Below are 26,755 nucleotides of genomic sequence, written 5' to 3'. Positions count from 1 at the left end.
TTTTAATCAGCATAATCAACCCTACCAGGCAGTATGCCTGGTTTAATAGCAATCATGCTGACAAAGGCTCTTTAAAGGACTACTGTATATACTGCAAGCCAAACAAACCACAAAAAAAATCTATTAACAGTATGATAAACATTAAATACAGGTTACCTGAAGGAAACTTCTTGGTTCATAATCATCTACAACAGTTTCACAAGCACTAAGGAGACTTTCAACTGTAGTTTTGTTATGAGTTTTTGTTACTTTCTGTACTTCAAACCGCTTTATTGAGGTGCTTTGCTGCTGTTTAACCAGGTCCAGAAGTTGCTGCTTTTTTAAATCCAAAGCTTTCTGCACTTCATCAAATGCGGACATGACTGCATCTTCATTTGCTTTTAGAATTGACTAAATAAAATAAATACAAAATAAAGCGTAAAATCAAACTGCATTAAAAGCGTTGTCTCAAATACTGAATGGCCAACTGCACAATAAAACTGGTCATCAATGCTCCTTTATGAGGAATGACAAGCCTAGTATTACATGGTGTCCTTTCAAATTAGTCAAGTCACAATGTAATAAATGGCTGACAATCAATATGGCTGCAACTAGCCTCTTCATTTCCAAAAAATTGGACAAAGTCAATTTGTCTGCAAGCCAAATATTAACCATTTATTTTCAGTTTTAAGAAATCCTCCTAAAGGGCATCTGTCAGCAGATCTGTACCTATGAAACTGGCTGACCTGTTACATGTGCGCTTGGCAGCTGAAGACATCTGTGTTGGTCCCATGATCATATGTGCCTGCATTGCTGAGAAAAATGATGTCTTAATATATGCAAGTAAGCCTCTAAGAGCAACGGGGGCGTTACCATTACTCTAAGAGGCTCAGTTCTCTGCAATTTGAGCGACAGGGTCAGGCAGTGAAAATATCGCGCCTGACCCTGACGTCTTAGGTCTCACGCTGCAGTATCCGGAACAGACGCAGTACAAGAAAGGCTTGCCGGCAGTTCTCTTCTGTACTGTGCCTGATGCGCGAATTTAAGAGCCAGTGCCAAGCGTGATCATGTTTACACTGCCTAGCCCTGTCAAAGTGGAGAGGATATGGCAGGCGCAGAGAAAGCAAGCCTCTAGGACAGCAACCTTCAGCTGTGAAACTTACACTACCAGCATGCGCCATTCATTTCTATGCAAGTTCTGAGAAGAGCAGAGCAATAATACAGGCTGGGAGTTGTAGTTTTACAACAACTGGAGTGCCGGAGGTTGCCTACCCCTGCTCTAGGAGTAACAGCAATGCCCCGGAGCTCCTAAAGGCTCAAAAGGCTCTCTGTAACTGCCAGGCCCTTTGCACTTGGATAGGACTCTGACAGGACAAGGCAGTGAAAAGGTCATCACACCTGACCCTGTCAAACTTCAGGGAGCGCAGCAGTTGCAGAGCAGAACCTCTGGGAGTATGCTCCTAGAGGCGCATTTGCATATATTAAAACATCTTTTTTGTCGGCAATGCGGGCACCTATGAAGAGGAGACAAACACAGATTCCCTCAGCTGCCAAGCGCACATGTAACAGGTCAGCCAGTGTCATAGGTACAAATCTGCTGACAGATGTCCATTAACCTCATCCCGTTATTCACTGTACATGTATAGGGGGTCTTTAAGATGGTCCCAGACTGTTGAAATCTCCGATGAACTGCAACCAAGGCATTTGAGAGGTCACTTACCGAGAGCAGACAATTCTTTAAGACCAGCCTCACCCTTCCCCTCGAGATCACGAGAACCGTTCGGTTGATATGGCAGGACTATACATCTTTCTGAAAGCTCCTTTTGGCCCTACCTGTCTGGCTTCAAGGCGTTTTTCAGGACTTAGATATTGATAGTCTATCCTCGGGATAGGTCATCAGTATTTGATTAGTGGGGGTCCAACACCCTGCTTAAAAACTGATCAACTGCCTGAAACTACCCAGTGGACAGAGCAGGAAGCAGGCGCTCCGTCCAATGCATAGTCTCCAGTGTCAGCATACTATAGCCCAGGTCCAGTTCACTTTAACCAAAGGACAGCACTGCCTACCCCTGGCTGTCCAAGCCAACTGATTGTGTGGGTGTTGGAGCCCCACCAATCCAATAGTGATGGCCTATGCCATTGCTTCTCAAATAGTGGGGCGCGCGGCTCCGTAAAGGGGGGCTCGTTTGACCTCGGCAAACACTGTCATATTGGATGTCCAGATCGGATTATCCGACTCACTCGCAAGCGGCGTCCCACACGGCGTCGGTTGCCTAGCAACTCTACGGCTGGAGAGAGGGAGCAGCGCGGCGCGATCACTGGAGATTGTCCCAGCGCAGCCCCAGTAGCAGCCCGACACGGAGGACCACGTGACCGCCAACGCACGTGACACATGCAGAGGACCCGTGGAGACCTACAGGAATCAATACGCCGGTTCCTAGTGCCACTCACAGAGGAGAAAGAGCAGGACGCCGGCATGTCATCAAGGCAGAGTCGCAAAGATACATCCGCAGCATCACCAGGTGGGAAAACAAGAGTTGAAGCACAGAAAGAACATAAAGAGCAGGGGTCAAGGAGAGGAGGTAGGACAAACACAAAATCTGATAATAAAACTGAAAAGGGGAAAATAAATAGTAACCAGGGGATGGAGGAGGAAAAAGTATACGAACTAGAAGGCAGTACCCTGGATGATGCTCTATCCTGATTGGCCAAACCCGCCCGTGTGACTTTTAGACCCGGAAATCGGTCCTCTGTACAGAAAAACGCCTGAAAGAAAGGAGTTGAACACACATAAAAGGGGACACCGCCGATTCAGCCAAAAAAGGTCAGTGTTCTGATGAAAAGGCTTTTATTATGCTTTGAAACGCGTCAACGCGACCTGTAGGGGACATTCATCCATCTATTGCCTTATTGCCATTGGTCCACAACTGATGTAAGTGTGGCTCATTTTTATGCTTTTAATCTTTGTATTTTAGAAACTTATTTTTTTATTCTCTTATACGTTAATAAGGATACAGTGTTATGCAGAGGTGTACTTATTACAATTTTATAGACAAATGATACTATTTACAGTCGCGGGGGGGCGCAAAATGTTTTCTTCTTCCTAGGGGGGGGGCATGACAGAAAATAATTGAGAAGCACTGGCCTATGCTAAGGCTAGGAAGTCCTGGAAAACCCTTTAATGGGGTATTCTCATCACAAACAATGGGGGCATAAAGCTAAGATATGCCCCCATTGTCTCATAGGTGCAGGCCCCACCTCTGGGACCCGCACCTACAACGAGACCACCAAGCGCTGCTCCCATAGAAGTGAACGGGAGCGCATAGCCGAGCCAGCACTGTTATTTTAGGCGGCCCCATAGAAATGAATGGAGGGTGGCTGCGCATACACAGTACGCCCTCTGTTCATTTCCCCGCTACGTTCTCATTGTAGTTTTGGGTCCCAGAGGTGAGACCCACACCTACGAGACAATGGGGGCATACCCTAGCGATATGTCCCTATTGTCTGAGATGGCAAAACCCATTTTTATTTTCTCTCCCCACAATCCAATAGCCATAACTTTTTACACTTTGTTCCAATAACCATATGAGGGCTTATTTTTTGCAGGACCAGATGCATTTTTCATGGTACTATTCAATTTACCATGTCTTGTTCAGGAAATAAAAAATAATTCCCCACCCCCAGTGTTTACTGTGCGCTAAAAATGACATGGCATCCTTATTCTACGGGTCAATATGAATACAGCAATACAAATTTGAATGGTTTTTCATTTTACTTAAATTTTTATTTTTTTAACATTTTCTTGGCATCGCCATTTTCTTACAGCCATAACGTTTATATTTCTGTCTACAGAGCTCTATGAGGAAATGTTTGTAGGACACACTGGTTTGTTAGTCCCATTTCTGGGGCACATACAACATTTTGATCACCATTATTCAAATATGGTGACAAAATGGCAAATTACATGTTTTTATTGATTTTTCTGTTACAGAGTTCACCATGCAGGAATAATATTTCAGACATGGCAATACAAGTTATGTTTATTTTTCTTATGTATATTTTTTATATGTAAAATTGTAAAGGGGAGTAATTTAAACTGTTAATATTTGCTTTATTTAAAATTTTTGTTGTAAACTTTTTTTTTGTTACTTTTGATCCACTGCCCCATACTCCATAATAGGGCTGCACGATATGGGAATTTTGTGCGATTGCGATTAGGGCCCTAAAAATTGCAATAACGATATGCGATGCAATATTTTAAGGGAATTGTGCTAGAGGTCTATTTGCTTGGATTTTCAAGGCAAAAGCACACAGAAATTACTGATAATGCTAAAATGTAGTTATGCTTAACCCAAGAACTGAAATGCACAGTGTTTTTCAAAATAAAACATCTTTTACTAAATTAAATAACATATTTGCATTACTGCAAAAAGTACAAAATACAAAACTTGCCATTTTCTTAATAGCACTGCACAGAACAGATAAACAGAATAAATAGAAGAACATTTGTTCATTAAAATAACGACTTGCCTGCAGCCCCTCCTCCCTCCCCGCACTGTAACTGATGTATCGCCGGCCGCGCTGTGCAACATAGCAGCCGGCGATACATCCGTGTCAGCCACGTAAAATAGTCAACCATCGCTTTATAAGACGCACTGCCATTTCCCCCCCACTTTTGGGGGAAAAAAGTTTGTCTTCTAACGCGAAAAATATGGTAATACAATTGCAGCATTTTTGGGTTGGCCAATTGGCGATTGCGATATTGCGATTTATTGAGATTGCTTTGGCGATATATTGTGCAGGCCTACTCCATAATAAAGATTAATGGGATGCTGCCGCTCTGCCTACTTAGCTGTGCCTCGTGCACAGCTTTGCAGGCAGATTACCATGACAGGCCTAGGAAACCGTCAGTAGGCTCCAGGCTGTCATAGTGGCCAATTGGAGGCATACGATTTCACTGCGGGAGCTTCGATCGGAAGGCACAAGGAACCGCCACCCTTCGCCGAACTCCAAAGATGCCGCTATCACTATTGAATGCGGCATCTGAGGGGTTAAGTAACCACTTTCTGCATCATCGCCGATCTCGGTCATTGCAGCCGGGTGCCTGCTGTATTATACAACTGGCACCTGCAATTATTATTGTGCGTTAAGGGGTACAGGAACACAGCGATTTTCCCCATACACTACAGTTGTAAGACTAAGACAGAGGTCGCGCTACATTTTTTCTGGAAGAGTAAAAATACTCCTCTTACCATTTTTGAGGAGTATTTTCAGCCGATGAGTACGAAAGTTACAGTAATTCAAATAGTTAATACAAAGGCCTATATAACATTAAGGGGTTGCTTTTTATGCAGGGAAACCATTACTAGAACTCTAGAACTGTCTTCCATGCATAAATAGCAAATTGAGACAATTTTAAATTTAACTGAGGACACTGTTGCTCCGAGGGGGTCGGCACCACTGAGGACACTGTTGCTCCGAGGGGGTCGGCACCACTGAGGACACTGTTGCTCCGAGGGGGTCGGCACCACTGAGGACACTGTTGCTCCGAGGGGGTCGGCACCACTGAGGACACTGTTGCTCCGAGGGGGTCGGCACCACTGAGGACACTGTTGCTCCGAGGGGGTCGGCACCACTGAGGACACTGTTGCTCCGAGGGGGTCGGCACCACTGAGGACACTGTTGCTCCGAGGGGGTCGGCACCACTGAGGACACTGTTGCTCCGAGGGGGTCGGCACCACTGAGGACACTGTTGCTCCGAGGGGGTCGGCACCACTGAGGACACTGTTGCTCCGAGGGGGTCGGCACCACTGAGGACACTGTTGCTCCGAGGGGGTCGGCACCACTGAGGACACTGTTGCTCCGAGGGGGTCGGCACCACTGAGGACACTGTTGCTCCGAGGGGGTCGGCACCACTGAGGACACTGTTGCTCCGAGGGGGTCGGCACCACTGAGGACACTGTTGCTCCGAGGGGGTCGGCACCACTGAGGACACTGTTGCTCCGAGGGGGTCGGCACCACTGAGGACACTGTTGCTCCGAGGGGGTCGGCACCACTGAGGACACTGTTGCTCCGAGGGGGTCGGCACCACTGAGGACACTGTTGCTCCGAGGGGGTCGGCACCACTGAGGACACTGTTGCTCCGAGGGGGTCGGCACCACTGAGGACACTGTTGCTCCGAGGGGGTCGGCACCACTGAGGACACTGTTGCTCCGAGGGGGTCGGCACCACTGAGGACACTGTTGCAGTGATTTTATGAGGTTTAAAAGGTTTGTCCCAAGATCGATAATCACCTGTCGTTAAAGAGGACCCCTCACCTCTCCGGATTTGTCCGTTTTAGAAACTACTTGCACCCCCCATGTAATAACAATCCTGGAGCATCTATTCTTATGACCTTATGTTGCACAATTCCTCTGTTATTCCTGTTATTAGTTATGAATGACTTACTAGCAGTTTGCAGTAAAGGTCCAGATGGGGGTGTCACTGCACAGCCTGATATTCAATCAGTGCTCTCAACTGGTACCCCCCGCTGGACCTTTATTGCAGACTACTAGCAATTTGCTCATAAGTTCTAGTAGGAATAATAGAGGAATGGTACAATACAGAGTCACAAGAATTGATTCCCCAGAATTGTTATTGCATGGGAAATGCAAGTCGTTACTAAAACAGACATGTCCCCTTCAAGTACATGATCGCTGGGGGCCCTACCTTGGTTACCATGTTCTAGTGTTCTCTGGGTCAAGTATGGATAGGTAAATAAGTGTTGATCTTGGGACAATCCCTTAAATTTTTGCTGCTGTTTCTGTGCCGCTGGTCACTGGGGTTTGCCATCCATCACGTGGCCATTGCTGCCCACCAAAGTTACGTGCTTGTAGATGAGCTCTCAGGTGGGTATGTCGTGCCACCAGGGCTGTTAGACTCTGAAGAGACCTGAGGCCCTGGCAGAGCAGGACACAGACAATGGATGGTGGTGCATGCTGGTGCCAAGGGCACAAGCGAAAGACCTAGGCACATACCTCTGGTGCCAGGTGCTCGCACCTCCAGTCACTTGTTGTGCATCTGAATGATGACATCACGCAGTGATAACCACCAGGCTCGCCTGTAGATCTAGGGTGCAGCAACCTTCGGCACTCCAGCTCAGCTGTTCTTGTAACTCAAAGAAGTGAAAGGAGGATACTGGGAGTTGTAGTTTCAGAACAGCTGGAGTGCCGGAGGTTGCTGATCCCTGATCTAGAGGCTGTCATTTTGTGTTACGCTTGATCCTGCTATAAAGGGGAGTTCGTCTTCCATGACCCATTGCCCTATCTCATGCTACCAGATAATGCCACAAAATTGCCACCACCGCTGTGGTTATTGGATTATACAGTCTTACAGCGAAGACTTCATGCGCTTGGCAGAGGGACTGTATGTCCTGGAGGCTATAAATGGCCACATGCAGTCCTTGTAGCACCATGTGTTGCCATGCAGCACCACATTACAGAAGAAATCCTTATAGCACACAATATGTCTAGTTCAGCGTCTGATGGAACATGCTGCAATAAATCATCCTTGATGGATTCATAGAAAAGCTGGCAGGTGACATAGGTAGAGGTCTACGGGTGACAGGTCTGTCCGTTATGGAGGTTGTATAGAGCCGTGACTCGCCCTTGTCCATGAAGCCTCGCTGACTTCTATAAGCAGAAGTCTGAAGCGCTCAGTCACTTTTCCTCACTGCTGAGCGTGGTAGTGAAGACAGTCCCCTAGACCTTCTATTGAGGCCGTCTTCAGTACTGCACTCAGCAGGGAGGAGAGACAGCGCTCGGCTGAGCGATTAAGACTCATCATTTTAGATAAAAACGAGGTGCTCAGATCTGGGACCCCTATTATATTTCACAACAAGGCCACTTACTCCGTCGGTGAGGATCGCGCGCCTCCTTCCTCACTTCAGAGCGGTGTGTCATAAGCTCCGGCAGCCCGCTCAAGCTGACCAATAACAAAGCTCCTCACTGTAAGGAGCCTTGTTACTGGTTGTTTCAGGCAGCAGCAGCATCGCTGCGCTGATGAATGGCAGAGAAAAGTCTAAGGCGTATCGGTACACCTTAAGACTTTTTCCAGGGAGTAAAATGGCCTGAACAGGCGTCTATGATGTTGTACAGGCGTTATTGCGACCTCTGGACTAAGATATATATATATTTTTTAACTTTGATATTGATGGCCTATAGTAACACCGTAAAAACAAACATCGGTAGAACAAAGGCACAATTTACAACTTATGCAACAAAAAACAAGCCTCCGTATGGTTATGTGAACATTACAATAAAACTCTTTAGACACAATGAACGACATGTGACTAAATACAGGAATCTAGGAGACGAGACTTGCTTTCTGTCTCCTTTTCTCCATGATACGGGCAGGGCAATACATACTATTTTCATAGGAAAGACAAGATATTGGAGGGAAAAAAAAACAAATAAACTGGGTAACTGGTAAACAATATTAATTTCTAGACATCACTGGATGCACAATTTTACACAATTTAGAGACTCAAACAAAAAAAAAAAAATTGAACTTACCACAAAGAGGTCCACAATAAAGGTTTAGCAAAACAAATAGAAAATATAACTCAGAAACAAATCAGCACATGAAGTTATTCAGCTCCTACAGTAAAATACTAAATGCTAGGAAGGTGCCCTTTCCAGAAACAGCAAAAGGGGGGGTGGGGGGTTAGCCAGAAGTAGAAATATCCACTTTTGCCTTGTACCCAAACATGCACTCATGAGGCTTAAGCTACTTTCACACTAGCGTTCGGGTGTCCGCTCGTGCGCTCCGTTTGAAGGGGCTCATGAGCGGCCCCGAACGCACCCGTCTGGCCCCAATGCATTCTCAGTGGAGGCGGATCCACTGAGAATGCATCCGCCTGCCAGCGCTCAGCCTCCGCTCAGTGAGCAGACACCTGAACGCTGCTTGCAGCGTTCGGGTGTCCGCCTGGCCGTGCGGAGGCGAGCGGATCCGTCCAGACTTATAATGGAAGTCAATGGGGACGGATCCGCTTGAAGATGACACCATATGGCTCAATCTTCAAGCGGATCCGTTCCCCATTGACTTTCAATGTAAAGTCTGAACGGATCCGCTCAGGCTACTTTCAGACTTAGAAAATTTTCTAAGTAATAATGCAGACGGATCCGTTCTGAACGGATGCAAACGTCTGCATTATCGGAGCGGATCCGTCTGATGGAACAGACGGATCCGCTCCGAACGCTAGTGTGAAAGTAGCCTTACTTCTAACAAATATTCAAAAAGGTGGGTCTGATAGGGTTGTCCTGTAGTATGGACAGCGACATGCTAGATAACCGAGACCACCACAGATCCATCACAGTTTGTGGGTTTTGAATGGACTATTTTTGCCCTACCCACTGTGTCAAGTGATAGGCAGCAGAGTCCTACCGTTGGGACCCCATCCCGATCATGAGAGCTGGGCCCCGTACCCCCTACAGCTCCCATGCAATGAATGGAGTGGCCGATCAGGCATGTGTGTGGCCACTCCATTCATTTCTATATCAATTCCGGAGTAAAGTCCTCAGCTTCTCCAGAACTCCCATAGAAAACAATGGAGCAGCCACTTACATGCTCAATCAGCTGCTCTGTTCATTTTTTTTTCAGGGGGCAGCTGGGGGTATGGGGCCCCCGTTCTTATGATCTGCGAGGGTCCCAATGGTAGGATACACCCCCCAATCTAATCGATAAGCCCTATCCCATCACAAAGCTTTGTCCAATTGAGATCTAAGCCAGTTATGAGCACATTTTAATTTTCATTTACACCAGTTTCTGGCAAAAATGATAGTAAGGCCCCCTGCACACGAACGTGTGCACCTTGTAGTCGCGCTGCGGCCAGCAAAATGCGGGCCGCAATGCACGAACACAGTCAATGGGGCAGCCGCGGCAGATCGCAGACCCATTCACTTGAATGGGTCCGCGATCACGGCCGTTCCACAAAAAGATAGGACATGTTCTATCTTTTTGCAGAACGGAAGTACAGGACGAAACCCCACGGAAGCACTCCGTAGTGATTTTGTTCCGTACCATTCCGCATCTCCGGATTTGCGGACCCATTCAAGTGAATGGGTCAGCATCCGTGATGCGGAATGCCCACGGAACGGCACCCGTGTATTGCGGATCTAAAAATGCGGTCCGCAATACGGCAACGGGAAGCACACGTTCGTGTGCAGGGGGCCTAAATCTGATGAGCCGCGGGAGGTTATGCACACTTCAAAGAAAGAGAGAAATGTGAAGTCACAAATTATGGCGCAAAAACGGTGTGCATTATAATATGCAACTTTTTTACACCACAAAAGCTGCATAAAACATTTACTAATTGCCCCTGAATATACTAAGGTTTTCCTAATGTAAGGCAACAAAATCTTTGAGCGCACAAGTTGGCATACCTCTGGGACAAGACACCATAAGTGGCAGAATTCATCAACTCACCTCAGCGCTGTTCTCTGCCTCGGATATTTCCTTGGTGAGCTTCCCATGTAATTCACGCAGAGTCTTTAAGTTGTTGAAAAACATAAGCTAGAAAGAAAAAAACATAAGCCAGACATTTGGGGAAGGATATGTTTTGGTATTAAGGGGGTTATCCTACTATTTCTAACTGATGATATATCCTCTGGAGAGGTCATCAGCATCTGATTGGTGGGGGGCTGACCCCCGGGACCCCCTGCCAATCAGCTGTTCATAGAAGGCCTTCTAGCTGCACGGACAGTGATGTCACAGCCATCGGTCACGTGGCCTAGGCAGAGCTCTGCCCCAGTGGGCTGTGAGTGCCAGGCCTTCTCAGACAGCTGATCGGTGGGACCCTGGGTGTCAGACCCCGTTAATGCTGATGGCCTATTGAGAGGATAGCTCATCAGTTCAAAGTAGTTGGAAAACCCCTTTACTCTTGGTTAAGTGAGAAGTTGTATTTGCCAAATAGTAACATAATACAGTTAAAGGGGTTCTCCGGGAATTGAGAAAATGTAAATACTTAAAGGGGTTATCCGACTTAAATAAATCTATTCTAATTGCATTTATTGTAGACCAGTGAAAGATTCTTAAAATCACTTTCATCACCTATCTATCACTGTTTGGCCAGTTCAGTTCAGGGTCATGTTACACCTGACGTCAGTAACCCTGACGTCTCGTTTACAAGCTTCTCCCTGCTTGAGGGAGTGTCCAGGCTGTGTAAACGGAACGTCAGAGCCTCTGGTGCCCTCCCCCCTCCCCCCTCCAGCTCTCCTCACACTGCCCGGCTCTGCTCTGCTGCTGATGTTTCGTTTACAGCCGTCTCCCTGCTTGAGGGAGTGTCCAGGCTGTGTAAACGAGACGTCAGAGCCTCTGGTGCCCTTCCCCCTCCAGCTCTTGTCACTGCCTCGGCTCTGCTATGCGATCGCTCATGTGCAGTACAAACCAGAGCCGAGGTGATCTCCAGCAGCACAGGGTATGTTTGTCCCTCCTGCATTCACTGGGGCTAGAGGTGGCAGTTTGTAAACGTTCCCCTCTGCATCTGGGGATTGTTATTACAGCCCCCCCCCCCCCCCCCCCCCCACTAGTACACATTCAACACCCCCAGGGAAATATAAATAAATTATTGGCCATCATTATCATCATTATTCAGCTATATAAAATCCTTATCTGCCACCAATATATGGATTTATCTAAGCAATATCCATATTGAATATATATTTGAATAATATAGATATTGCTTAGATACAGATAATGCTAATGATATTTTCACACTAGCGGGAGGACGTATCCGACAGGCTGTTCACCCTGTCGGATCCGCCCTGCCGCTATTTGACGGTGCCGCTGGACGGATCCGTTATTGCAATTCATTTCTAGACGGATCCGCACCTGGATCAGTCTACAAATGCTGTCACTTGTCACACTGATCGGCGCATCCAGCAGGCACGCAGCTCCGACGACGGAGCTGCCGTGCGGATCCGGCGTTGCAAAACAACTGAAGGACGGATCTGCCCTTCCGGTCTGCGCATGCGCAGAACATGAAAAATGTGAAAAAGACTGACAGAGGGATCCGTCCATCCGCATGACAAGCGGATAGACGGATCCGTTATTGCAATGCATTTCTAGACGGATCCGCACCTGGATCCGTCTACAAATGCTGTCAGTTGTCACACTGATTGGCGGATCCGGCGGGCAGCTCCGACGATGGAACTGCCTGCCGGATCACACTAACGCTAGTGTGAAAGTACCATAAAAAGTCGAAAATCCATAGCTCCACCACCGTCCCCTTTATAGTCAATGGGGACAGAGCGGCAGTCCAGCGGCACGGCAAAATAGCGGCTGGCCGGATCCGACAGGGTGAACAGCCTGTTGGATCGATCCTGCCTCTAGTGTGAAAGTAGCCTTAGGCTCCATTCACACATCCGCAAATGGGTCCGCATTTGTTCTGCAATTTTGCGGAACAGGTGCGGACCCATTCATTTTCTATGGTGACGGAATTTGGAATTAGTGCAAATACGTCCTCCTTGATATACTGTAATAACAGAAAGAAAATTTTTAGACTAGAAACAAAACCAAACATGAAAGAAATGTATGTAAAATAACATAACTGTACAGCTGCAATGTGACAAGGAGATCTTCTGCCCTGTGTGTGTATTTATTTATTTTTATGCAAAGTGCAGAGCAGGGTGAGGGGAAGGTCAGGTTGTTCACGCCCAGAAATATTCATGAGGCAGAGCTCAGGCTTTGTTGTTATACGCCCCCTCAGCATGTACTTCAGCATGTAAACACAGCAATGACAGGACCATGAAAAGGTGCAAATATGGGTTTTAACTTGATGAAATCAAGCTTAACCAAATTATATGTATATCCTGATGGATTTTAAGTGTTTTTTTTATTTTTTTTATTAACTCGGATAACCCCTTTAAATATTACTTCATTATAAATATATTCCCAAATACCTTACATTAGTTATAATGGCTCGTTTTGTCTGGGGAACAATTAGGAAAATCAAAATGGCCGCTGTACTCTTAGCGCACACAAAACCTGTCCTAATCACACAGGAGGACAAGTAAGGCTTCGTTCTAATCACCATTCAGCCTTTCCGTTCTCCTGCTCCGTTTAGGAGCAGGAGAACGGAAAGGACGGATAAGGCACATAACTGACGCCAAACAGAGCCCTTAGGCCCCCTAGACTATAATGGGGTCCGTTATGTTTCTGCTCAGAAGATAATTTTGAAGCGGAGGCAAAAGTCCTGCATGCACAACTTTTGTCTCCGTTTCAAAATCATCTGAGCAGAAACATAACGGACCCCATTATAATCTATGGGGTCCTAAGGGCTCCGTTTGACTCAGTTTGGCGTCAGTTATGTGCCTTATCCGTCCTTTCCGTTCTCCTGCTCCTAAACGGAGCAGGAGAACAGAAAGGCTGAACGGTGATGTGAACGAAGCCTTACTTCACAACACTGAGCTAAAGAGCTGCCTCATCCTTCTCTCTGCTCTGCTTGTCAGGGATTATGATCCTGAATACAGCTGATAAGAACTTTTAGCTGAATCTCTGTAGGAATGGAGTTCAAGAGCATATGTGGCTAATGAGCAGCAGTTGTCTGCAGTCTCCACTACCACAGCCCCACATTACCAGTCTGTCCTGTCCGTCCGCTCTGTACTTCAGGTCTCCTAATGAACTTTATTACTACAGGGAATCAGCTGAAGATCATATTAAACTGTATTCAGGATCATAATTAGAGATAAACGAATAGACTTCAGATAAAACATCTGACGTCATTTCGCATAAAACTTTGTTTCAATACTGTACGGAGCGAGTGCTCTGTACAGTATCAAAATGTATTGGCTCCGATGAGCCGAAGTTATTACTTTGTGAAGCCTCGTGAGACTTCAGGTAATAACTTCAGAAATTAATTTCTACTGTAAAAAAACTATTCCCGATCTCAGTTTCGGTTCCAAGTGGTACCTTGGAACCAAACCCGAGTTCGGGAAATGGTTTACAGTATAAATCAATTTCTGAAGTTATTACCCGAAGTCTCATGAGACTTCACGAAGTAATAACTTTGGCTCATCGGAGCCAATACATTCTAATACTGTACAGAACGCTGCTCCGTACAGTAATGAAACAAAGTTTTATGCGAAATGACGTCAGATGTTTTATCTGAAATCGATTCGCTCATCCCTAATTATGATCCTGAATACAGTTTAATATGATCTTCAGCTGATTCCCTGTAGTAATAAAGTTCATAAGAAGACATGAAGTACAGAGCAGACGGACAGGACAGACTGGTAATGTGGGGCTGTGGTAGTGGAGACTGCAGACAACTGCTGCTCATTAGCCACATCTGCTCTTGAACTCCATTCCTACAGAGATTCAGCTAAAAGTTCTTAGCTGTATTCAGGATCATAATCCCTGACAAGCAGAGCAGAGAGAAGGATGAGGCAGCTCTTTAGCTCAGTGTTGTGAAGTAACTTGTCCTCCTGTGTAATTAGGACAGGTTCTGTGGGTTTTTGAGTGACCGTCACATAGTTGCAGCATGTCACTTGTGACACCATTGACTACCATTACAAAAACCATTCCAGTGCGTTGTAACCTGTGTGTCGCCATAAAGCTCTAATCTTAAGGACTGGGACTATTTTCGTTTTTTGCATTTTTTTCCCCCCTCACATTCCAACAGCCATAACTTCTTAAATTTTACACTCCCATAAGCCAAATGAGGGCTTATTTTTTTACAGGGCAAGATGCATTTTTAACGGCACCATTTAATTTACGTCTTGTATTGGGAAAACTGGAAAAAAATATTCTTGGGGGTAAAATTAAGAAAAACCAGCCACGGTTTTTGATATTACGATGCTCACTGTGCACTAAAAATGACATGTCCTAATTCTGTGAGTCACTATGATTAAAGGGAACCTGTCACCTCCTAATTGCATGTAAACCCGCCCTGACATGGGATCACGCAGGAAAAAAAAAAAAAAGAGGGCACCGCCACATGCGCGAGACTTGGGAAAGCGAAGCTGAATTGCGGGCTGTCACTCAAAGGCAAGAGGGGCGTCATTACCTTGACTTGAAGCAAGGAGGTCGCTGCCCCCTTGACTTGAAGCTGACATGCAAATTAGCATGGTCGGAGGATCTACAAACCTATATGAGGACTTTTTTTTTCCAGTGATGAATGTTTGTTAGTATTTATGTTAAACTTTGTCATCACTGTTATTTCATTTTTTTGGGATGAAGAGATGAGGGGACAAGGTAACTACAAAAATGGAAAATTTTAATATTTAATAGTTCAGACATTTTCACACACTGATCTTTATTTATGGTTTATTTTTATATGTAAAATTAGATAAGGGGGAAGAGAAGAACTTTACTTTTTACCTAGATTAGAACCTGGGATCTTTTGATCTCTTGTCCCATTCACCATAACAGATCTATCATGGTGAATGGGATTCTGCCACTCTACATGCAGAGCTCTGCCTCGTGCACAGCTTAGCAGGCAGATTACCACAACACGCCTGGGAACCTTTAGCAGGCCCCAGGCTGTCCTAGTAACCGATCAGAGCCCGGAGATTCACTTCGATGGCCATGTGACTGATGAAGGTGATGTCACTTGGCCTAGGGAAGGCCGTGGCACTACCGCAAGTGCCTTCTAGGGATCGACCGATATTGATTTTTTAGGGCAGATACCGATAATTTGTGAACTTTCAGGCCGATAGCCGATCATTTATACTGATATTCTGTGAAATTTCATTTTTTAAAATAAAAAAAATTCCTACACAAATCTGCTGAAAATGAATATTTTTATTGTTAATGTGTAGTTTTTTTTGTAAATCTTTTTTATTTATACTTAATATTTTGGTGTTTTTTTTTTTACTAACTTTTAGCCCCCTTAGGGACTAGAACCCTTGTCCTATTCACCCTGATAGAGCTCTATCAGGGTGAATAGGATCTCACTGTCCCTGCTGCTCTGTGCTTTGTGCACACAGCACCAGGGAGCTTACCATGGCAGCCAGGGCTTCAGTAGCGTTCTGGCTGCCATGGTAACTGATCAGAGCCCCAGGCTTGCACTGCTGGGGCTCCGATGGGAAGAGGAGGGGACCCTGTGGCCACTGCCACCAATGATTAAAACTGGGGAGGCTTGGGTGGGGGGCGCACTGCGCCACCAATGAACATAAATCTCATTTATTCATATACAGGAGGTGGGAGCTGGCTGCAGAATCACAGCCTGCTCCTGACCTCTATGAGCGGTAGCTGCGATCCGCGGCACCTGAGGGGTTAACTACCGCAGATCGCAGCTACCGCTCATAGAGGTCGGGAGCCGGCTGTGATTCTGCAGCCAGCTCCAGCCTCCTGTTCAATTTGAATGAATGAGTAAGTTAACATCATTGGTGGCGCAATGACCACAGCCCCTCCTCTTCCCATCTGTCTCTATTGGCGGCAGCAGCAGCACAGGGGGAGGGAGACACTGCTTCCTCCTCCCCTGTGCTGCTGAGAGCAGCGCGTTCTGTGTTCCCCATACATTATCGGAATATCAGCAAAATAGATGCCGATAACTGTCAAAATCCTGAATATCGGCAGATTATATTGTAAAACCGATAATCGGTCGATCCCTAGTGCCTTCTCAAACAGCTGATCGGTGGAGGTCTCTGGTGTCAGAGCCCACTGATCAGACACTGATTACCTATCCAGAGGAAAACCACTTTAACACTTATGTGCCTTCATTTAGGCGCACGCTGTTTTTACACCACCCTTGAACCTGGGAAGTAGCCGAGGCATCAGCCCTGGCACATTCACCATTTATGGTGGTTTCTTAGTAGAATGACAATAGAAATCTACTCCAGCTACATGTCGGAGAAGATGTCAACCTAGGCGACCAGATTGGCAGCGGAGGCACCTAGATTATGACCAGGACTGCACCTCATCATCTGCTTTATTCATAAACTTCCAGGAGGACCAATGGAGGAGAGGCACAGGGAAATGATGCTCCAGAGAGGATATCCAGGAATACACATACTCGCTACTGGAGGAGACTGTCAGCTGCAGAACCGCACCTTCTGAATATACTCTAAACACACCACTTATTAGGGGAGAACTACAAGAACGGCGCTTAGTAGCCGTGTGCCGGCGATCTGACCTTCTCCTCCTGGAAGACCATGTCCAGCAGGTTGACGCTGTGGAAGATGCCCTGGTGGCGGAGGGATACGCACTTGCCGCAGCACGCCAGCTCGCAGTTCTTACAGAAGAGCTCCAGCCTGAGCTCCGGGTGCTCCACACACGGCTCCTTCCCGGACACCCCGCAGTCCTGGTTCCCACCGCACGCCCCCGGTCTCTCCCGGGCTTTGCTCTGAGGGATCAGCCTGACGACCTCGGCCAGCGTGGTGTTGACTGGCAGCGCTGCCAGACCTCCGGCCAGGTTGCTCACCCTGCGGCAGAGCGGACAGGTGACGGTGGTATGGAGGTCGGCCCTGGGCTGAGCCGCAGTCCACACGAGCGGGGAGGCGCACTCCAGCACACAGCTCTTACAAAAGTTATGAGAGCAGCTAGGCAGCGTCACCGGCTCCCGGAACACTCCGAGGCACACGGCGCACGTCAGGCTGGCCTCCATCTCCTCAGACAACTCGGTAGGAACTAGGAAGACCTGCGGAGCCGCACTGCACAACGGAAAGTAACTGCGCCTCACGGAGGAAAAACAATCAAACCAGACGCACTCCTTCCTGCCGCGCGCACCACGTGACCGCCTGCCCTAACACGTGGCTTTATAGGCGAAGGAGCCGTCTGCACACAGAGGGGCGGGGTCACGTGTGCGCGCGGCTGCGCTCTGTGTCTAATAGGCCTAACGGTTTTTGTTAGGCAGCCACTTAAAGCGAACCTGTCACCAGGATTTTGTGCACAGAGCTGGGGACATGGGCTGCTAGATGGCCACTAGCACATCTGCAATACCCAGTCCCCACAGCTCTCTGCGCTTTCATTGTGTTAAAAAACAGTTTTGATCCATATGCAAATGACCTGATATGAGTCCTGTATCCGGAAATGAGTCAAGCGGAAAGGAGCCCAGCACCGCCCCGCGTCCTCCGAATCTCCTCCCTGCTGGCTGACGTCACAGAGCTGGAGCGCCGAAATCTCGCGATGCGCGAGCTAGCGCATGCGCAGTGTCGGCATCATGTTCATTCCCTGTACTGGCATCAGCACAGGGAACGAACTACGCATGCGCTAGCTCGCGCATCGCGAGATTTCGGCGCTCCAGCTCTGTGACGTCAGCCAGCAAGGAGGAGATTCGGAGGACGCGGGGCGGTGCTGGGCTCCTTTCCGCTTGACTCATCTCCGGATACAGGACTCATATCAGGTCATTTGCATATGTATCAAATCGGTTTTTTTACACAATAAAAGCACACAGAGCTATGGGGACTGGATATTGCGGATGTGCTAGTGGCCATCTAGCAGCCCATGTCCCCAGCTCTATGCACAAAATCCTGGTGACAGGTTCCCTTTAATATCTTGCGAATTTTCAGCGTAAAATACAGTATTTAACCGCTTGCCGCCACTGTAACGCTGATAGGCGTCCAGACGGCAGCGCTCTCAGGTCTCAGCGACGCCTATTGTGAGACCCGAGATTTCGTGTGAACGCGCGCGCGCAGCTCTGAAGTTAAACTACAGCTGGCAGGCTGTAGATGTTTAAAAAATCGCATCAGAAAGGTATATTAGACGCTGTTTTGTTAACAGCGTCTGACATACCTGCTACCTGGTCCTCTGGTGGTCCCTTTTGCTTGGATCGACCACCAGAGGACACAGGCAGCTCTGTAAGTAGCACCAATCACTACACTACACCCCCCCCCTGTCACTTATTAACCCCTGATCACCCCATATAGACTCCCTGATCACCCCCCTGTCATTGATCACCCCCCTGTAAGGCTCCACTCAGACGTCCGTATGTGTTTTGCGGATCCGAAAAACACGGAGACCGGCAATGTGCTTTCCGCATTTTGCGAATCCGTACATTACCAGAACTATATAGAAAATGCCTGTTCTTGTCCGCAATTGCGGACAAGAATAGGACATGTTCTATATTTTTGCGGAACGGAAGTTCGGACCCGGAAGTGCAGATCCGCATTTCCGGATCCGAGCGGGACAAAGTCTGTCCCCATAGAAATGAATGGGTGCGCAATTCCATTCCGCAAAATCCGGAACAGAATTGCGGACGTGTGAGGGTCCCTTATCACCGCCAGTTATTTAGCTACTTGTGAGGTAGTTAGCGCCCACCGCACCGCAGTCACTGATTAGTCGCTGATTAGCGTCATCGCTGTCGCTAATCAGCACTAGTACTATATAGTATCTGTAAGTGATCAAGACTGATCGCAATCAGATCTATATCAGTACATTAGGGTCACCTTAGGCTCTACAAAAAGCGCAGTGTTCGCCCGATCAGGCCTGATCTTGTGCGCACACTTGCGTTCAGTCCGCCCCACCGCAGTGACAGAATAATTTTTTTTCTGATCACTGCAAAAACACCGTAAAATCGCTGCGGCGCTATAAAGATCACTTTTGAGCTTTTTAGATCTTTATTAGCGATCGCAGCTTTACTTCGCAAGCACTCCTATGTCCTTTCCCCTCTTTTTTTTTTTACACATTTTTTGGCAGAGATTTTTTCATCCACATTGATCGATGCGAATAAAGAAATCTGTGCCGTTCATTTTTTCTTTCAGCCCAAAGGCTGAAGGGAAAAAAAAAATCTCATTACCCGTATGCTCAATATAAGGAGAATAGCAGAAACTCGTAATGCTGGGCATACATGTAATGATTGCGGAGACCCTCAAATGCCAGGGCAGTACAAACACCCCACAAATGACCCCATTTTGGAAAGAAGACACCCCAAGGTATTCGCTGAGGGGCATATTGAGTCCATGAAAGATTGAACTTTTTGTCAGAAGTTAGCGGAAAGGGAGACTTTGTGAGAAAAAACAAAAAAAAAAACAATTTCCGCTAACTTGTGCCAAAAAGAAAAATCTTCTATAAACTCGCCATGCCCCTCACAGAATACCTTGGGGTGTCCTCTTTCCAAAATGGGGTCACATGTGGGGTATTTATACTGCCCTGGCATTTTAGGGGCCCTAAAGCGTGAGAAGAAGTCTGGAATCCAAAGGCCTAAAAATGCCCTCCTAAAAGGCACTCATTGGCCCCTTTGCGCATCTTGGCTGCAAAAAAGTGTCACTCATGTGGTATCGCCGTACTCAGGAGAAGTAGGGCAATGTGTTTTGTGGTGTATTTTTACATATACCCATGCTGGGTGAGAGAAATATCTCTCTAAAATGACAACTTTGTATAAAAAAAATGGAAAAAGTTGTCATTTACAGAGATATTTCTCACACACAGTATGGGTATATGTAAAAATACACCCCAAAACACATTGCCCTACTTCTCCTGAGTACGGCGATACCACATGTGTGACACTTTTTTGCAGCCTAGGTGCGTAAAGGGGCCGAAAGTCCAACGAGTACCTTTAGGCTTTACAGGGTTGCTCACAATTTAGCCCCGCCCAAAATGCCAGAACAGTAAACACACCCCACAAATGACCCCATTTCGGAAAGTAGACACCCCAAGGTATTCACTGAGGGGCATAGTGAGTCCGTGGGAGATTTTTTTTTTTTTGCCAGAAGTTAGCAGAAATGAAAACTTTATTATTATTTTTTTATCCTCAGAAAGTGTCATTTTCCGCTAACTTGTGAAAAAAATTAAATCATACATAAGCTCACCATGCCCCTCTGTAAATACTTTGGGGTGTCTTCTTTCTAAAATGGGGTCATTTGGGGGGTATTTATACTATCCTGGCATTTAGCACCTCAAGAAACATGACAGGTGCTCAGAAAGTCAGAGCTGCTTCAAAATGCGGAAATTCACATTTTTGTACCATAGTTTGTAAACGCTATAACTTTTGCGCAAACCAATAATAATACACTTATTGGATTTTTTTTATCAAAGACATGTAGCACAATAAATTCTGACTTGTATAGAAATGTAATTATATTTGAACAATTTTACCAGAAAAAGTTAAAAATATACATTTTTTGAGAAAATTGCGGTCTATTTTGATTAATATCAGAAAAATGAAAAAACTCAGCAGCAATCAAATACCACCAAAAGAAAGCTGTATTTGTGAGAAGAAAAGGAGGTAAAATTCATTTGGGTGCCAAGTTGCATGACCGAGCAATAAACCGTTAAAGTTGTGAAGTGCAGATTTGTAAAAAAGGGCCTGGTCACTAGGGGGGTATAAACCTGTGGTCCTTAAGTGGTTATGGGGATTCTGTCACCTCGTTTTAGCTTATAGAGATGCGGACATGCACAGCTAGATCGCCGCTAGCATGTCCGCGATATATCTGTCCTATAGGGCTGTGTCCTTTTATTTAGTTTAAAAAATGATTTTAGAGATATTGTCACCGCCAGCTCTCTGAGAAGGTCTGGCAGACGTTCTTCTGTACCTCTTGCATGATGTTCTTTGTTTTGGTTTCACTTTGTCATCTCCTTTCCTTCTCCCAGCTGTCACCTATTTACACTAATTGCCTCCCTTTATATTCCCTCCCATACTGCCTCACTTTGCGGTTTATACTACTTCCTGGATTTGAGACTTCTGTTACTGCTTGTTCAGATAAGTCCTTTCATGTCTTGTGTTTCCTTGCTGGCTTGATTCTAGGTGACCCTGACTCCCTCCGTATTAAGTGCAGGGAGCCGGTGGTCGTGTCCCCTCACTATTATAGGGTTTTCAGGGTGTCACACAGTCTAGGTACGAGGGCATGCAATCGTCTACCTCTGAGACCCTTGTATATGCTTAGCAGTCAGGGTGAGCTCTTAGGGTTTTATAGGGGTCACCTTTATGCTCCTTAGTTTGGGATCAAGCCAGTCGGATGTTTATCTATAACTTCCATCTATCTGCAACATCATAACCCAAGACATTATAAACCGCCGTTACTGTCTTAACCACTTGCCATCTGGGCCATTTGCCCCCTTCCTGACCAGTCCTAATTTTGCAAAACTGACATATCTCACTTTATGTGGTAATAACTTTGGAACGCCTTTATTTATCCAAGTCATTCAGAGATTGTTTTCTCGTGACACATTGTACTTCATGATAGTCATAAATTTGAGTCAAAATATTTCACCTTTATTTATGAAATAATCCCAAATTTACCCAAAAATTAGCAATTTTCTAAATTTTAATTTCTCTGCTTTTAAAACAGAAAGTGATACCTCATAAATTATTTATTACGTAACATTCCCCATATGTCTACTTTATGTTGGCATCATTTTGGAAATGTCATTTTATTTTTTTAGGACGTTAGAAGGCTTAGAAGTTTAGAAGCAATTCTTCAAATTTTTAAGAAAATTGCCAAAACCCACTTTTTAAGGACCAGTTCAGGTCTGAAGTCACTTTGTGGGGCCTACATAGTGGATACCCCCATAAATGACCCCATTGTAGAAACTACACCCCTCAAGGTATTCAAAACCGATTTTACAAACTTTGTTAACCCTTTATGCGTTCCACAAGAATTAAAGGAAAATGGAGATCAAATTTTTAAATTTCACTTTTTTGGCAGATTTTCCATTTTAATCCAATTTTTTCTTTAACACATCGACGGTTAACAGCCAAACAAAACTTAATATTTATAACCCAGATTCTGCGGTTTACAGAAACACCCCACATGTGGTCATAAACTGCTGTATGGGCACACGGCAGGGCGCAGAAGAAAAGGAACTCCACATGGTTTTTAGATGCCATGTCCCATTTGAAGCCCCCTGATGCACCCTTACAGTAGAAACTCCCAAGAAGTGACCCCATTTTGGAAACTAGGGGATAAGGTGCCAGTTTTATTAGTACTATTTTTGGGTACATAGGATTTTTTGATCATTCATTATAACACTTTATGGGGCAAGGTGACCAAAAAATTGGTTGTTTTAGCACAGTTTCTATTTATTTATTTTTACAGCGTTCACCTGAGGGGTTCAGTCAAGTGACATTTTTATAGAGCAGATTGTTACGGACGTGGCGATACCTAATATGTATACTTTTTCTCATTTATTAAAGTATTACACAATAATAGCATTTTTGAAACAAAAAAATTATGTTTTAATGTGTCCATGTTCTGAGAGCTATAGTTTTTTTATTTTTTGAGAGATTTTCTTATATAGGGGCTCATTTTTTGCGGCATGAGGTGACTGTTTTATTGGTACCATTTTGTGGGACATACGCGTTTTTGATCACTTGGTGTTGCACCTTTTGTGATGTAAGGGGACAAAAATTGCTTGTTTTGACACAGTTTTTTTTTTTTTTTTTTTACGGTGTTCACCCGAGGGGTTAGGTCATGTGATATTTTTATAGAGCTGGTTTTTACGGACGCGGCAATACCAAATATGTCTATTTTATTTTATTTTTTCTATTTTTAAAAAAAGAAATTTATTCCTTACTTGGGGACTTTTTTTATTTTTACATGTGAAACTTTTTTTTATTTTATTTTTTCAACCCTTTATTTTTTTATTTTATTTTACACTTTTCGTCCCCCCATAAGGTCAAACAAGACCTCTGGGGGACATTTGCTTCACTTTTTCTTTTTTTTTTCACTGTTGATTTCTCCTGTAACTGGGGCTGACATAGTAGCCCCAGTTACAGGAGAAATACACCCCCCAGAGAGGCTGTACAGCATAATTCTGCGCTGTACAGCCTCACAGCAGGGCTGATCGAGGTCTGTGGATGACCTCACACAGCTCCTGCACTCTCCGGTCACGGCGGTCACATGACCGCCGGGCCGGAACAGGAAGCGCACAGCGCTTCCTGCTCTGCATACACAGCTCTCGGTGAGCGCTGTGTATGCAGCGATCCAGAAGGCAGGGACACCTGGGAACTGTCCCTGCCTTCTCTCTGGGTTGCCCTGCTGTCACTGACAGTGGGCAACCCGATCAGCAGCTGCACGATTAGCGTGCAGCTGCGATTTCTGAAAGGACGTTTTAAAACGTGCTTTCAGAAATAGAGGTCCACCCATAGGACGTTTATATCCTATGGGCGGACGGAAAGTGGTTAAGCATAAATCCGGTTTCAGCCTTGATTGACCGCATGCAAGGTCTTTCACTGGAGGTAGCAGATCTCCGTAATTCTGTGTCTCAGTTTCAGGTGACCGGTTCTGCTTGCGTTCATGGAGTTTGTTCCGAGCCTAAGATCTCGCTTCCGGATACATTCTCCGGGGGTAGTGAGAATTTTGTTCGCTTTAGAGAGGCTTGCAAACTCAATTTTCGCCTACTTCCCCATTCCTCTGGTGATGAGGAGCAGAGGGTGGGGATCATCATTTCGCTGCTCAGGGATAACGCTCAGTCTTGGGCCTTTTTGCTGCCGGTGGGGGCACGGCCCCTCCGGTCGTGGATGAATTTTTTGTAGCCCTGGGGCAGATATATGATGACCCGGATCGTATTGCTCTGGCTGAATCTAAACTGCGTCTTTTATGCCAGGGTAAACAGTCCGAAGAGATATATTGTTCTGAATTTCGGAGATGGGCCGATGATACTGGTTGGAACGATGCTGCACTCCGAAGTCAATTTTGCCATGGTCTTTCGGAGGGATTGAAAGATGCATTTGCTTTTCATGAGAGACCTGCCTCGTTGGAGTCTGCCATGTCTCTAGCTGTTCGTATTGACAGGCGTCTTAGAGAGAGAGGAGAGACCACTCCTTCCTGTCATATTCAATCCAAGGACAGTGGGACGGTCTCATTCAGTGCGCAGGGGCCTCAGTCTCTCTCAATCCCCTCTGAGCAGGAGGCCATGCAGCTGGGTTTGCTTGCCTCTGATAGTAGAGGATTCAGCTCTCAGAGGAGGGTTTGTTTCTGTTGTGGGGGTATAAATCATTTGGCTAATGTTTGCCCCTCTAGGAGATTCAGGGAGTTTTCTGAGGGTAATAAAGAAACAAAAAGAAAAAAACCCTCTAAAAACTTTCCATTTGCTACTATTGGCAAGGTTGATGCGGAAATTGAAGGTTTGCCGTTTGCTTGTAGTTCCTGTTTTGTCCTACCTGCCAGGGTGGCGCTAGATAGCAAGAACATTGTTTGTTAGCTTTTTGTAGATAGTGGAGCAGCTGTCAATCTCATTGATAATCAATTTGCTATAACACATGGTTTCCAGGTATGCACTTTGGAAAAGGATATACCTGTTTTTGCTATCGATTCCGCTCCACTTTCTCAAAAATCTTTAAAGGGCATAGTTCACAATATCCGTTTGACTGTGGGTGATGCTCATGTTGAGGATATGTCTTGTTTTGTCCTAAGCGGATTACCTACTCCTCTAGTGTTGGGGCTACCCTGGCTCACTAAACATAACCCCACCATTGATTGGCAAGCAAGGTGCAGAGAGAATTGCCTCACAGCGTCTCTTTCAGAGGTTTCTACCAAGACTGTACCATCTTTTCTCTCTGAATTTTTGGATGTGTTTTCCGAGAGTGGTGTCCAGGAGCTGCCCCCTCACCGGGAGTACGACTGCCCTATTAATCTCATCCCAGGCGCCAAGCTGCCAAAATCACGTTTATACAATCTCTCCCAACCTGAAAGAGTCGCTATGCGTACTTATATCTCTGAGAGCCTGAGAAAGGGACACATCCGACCCTCGAAGTCACCTGTTGCAGCTGTTTTTTTTTTTGTTAAGAAAAAAGATGGTTCTTTAAGACCTTTTCTGGATTTCAGGGAGCTGAATTGTATCACAATTCGTGACCCATATCCGCTTCCTCTGATCCCGGACCTGTTTAACCAGATTGTTGGGGCTAAAGTTTTTTCTTAACCCCTTAGTGACCACCCATACGTGTTTTTACTGACGTAAACAAAGGGGGTTTTAGCTAAACGGCTGGCTTTAATCAATCATTACATGTACTTAAAATGGTGTATTAAAAACTATAACTTGTCCTGCAAAAAATAAGACCTCCTACAAGTACATTTATGAAAAAACAAAAAAGTTCTAGCTCTTGGAATGCAATTTTTAAAAAATGTGCTTGGTCACTAAGGGGTTAAGTTGGATTTAACCCCTTAAGGACACAGCCTTTTTACACCTTAGGACCAGGCCATTTTTTGCAAATCTGACCAGAGTCACTTTAAGTGCTGATAACTTTAAAACGCTTTGACTTATCCAGGCCGTTCTGAGATTGTTTTTTCGTCACATATTGTACTTCATGACACTGGTAAAATGAAGTAAAAAAAAATATTTTTTTTGCACCAAAAAATACCTAATTTAACAAAAATTTGCAAATTTCAAAGTTTCAGTTTCTCTACTTCTGTAATACATAGTAATACCCCCAAAAATTGTGATGACTTTACATTCCCCATATGTCTACTTTATGTTTGAATTATTTTGGGAATGATATTTTATTTTTTGGGGATGTTATAAGGCTTAGAAGTTTAGAAGCAAATCTTGAAATTTTTCAGCAATTTACAAAAACTAAATTTTTAGGGACCAGTTCAGGTCTGAAGTCACTTTGCGAGGCTTACATAATAGAAACCACCCAAAAATGTCCCCATCTAAGAAACTACACCCCTCAAGGTATTCAAAACTGATTTTATATACGTTGTTAACCCTTTAGGTGTTGCACAAGAGTTATTGGCAAATGGGGATGAAATTTGAGAATTTCATTTTTTTGTCTAATTTTCAATTTTAACCCATTTTTCCCACTAACAAAGCAAGGGTTAACAGCCAAACAAGACTGTATCTTTATTGCCCTGTATGTGGCCGTAAACTACTGTACGACCACACAGCGGGGCGTAGAGTGAAAGGTGTGCCGTTTGGTTTT

The 26,755-nt window shown here is 45.4% G+C and overlaps 1 protein-coding gene across 2 annotated transcripts in view; it reads right to left on the bottom strand.

The window, feature by feature from the left end:
• The window catches only part of TRIM61 (tripartite motif containing 61), a 41,191-nt gene extending 23,496 nt beyond the window's left edge, over positions 1 to 17,695 (bottom strand). For both annotated transcript variants that reach the window (XM_040418642.1, XM_040418643.1), the window contains exons 1-3: positions 17,093 to 17,695; positions 10,444 to 10,530; positions 157 to 390 (exon numbers count right to left, since the gene is read on the bottom strand). In XM_040418642.1, the coding sequence (XP_040274576.1) occupies positions 157 to 390; positions 10,444 to 10,530; positions 17,093 to 17,563 (792 nt within the window). In that variant the 5' untranslated portion in view covers positions 17,564 to 17,695. The remainder of the gene's footprint in view (positions 1 to 156; positions 391 to 10,443; positions 10,531 to 17,092) is intronic.
• Positions 17,696 to 26,755: the final 9,060 nt, after the last annotated feature.

The sequence above is a fragment of the Bufo bufo genome, chromosome 2 (assembly GCF_905171765.1).
Source record: "Bufo bufo chromosome 2, aBufBuf1.1, whole genome shotgun sequence".
Taxonomy (NCBI): Eukaryota; Metazoa; Chordata; class Amphibia; order Anura; family Bufonidae; genus Bufo; species Bufo bufo.
This window is presented reverse-complemented; position numbering and strand designations above follow the sequence as displayed.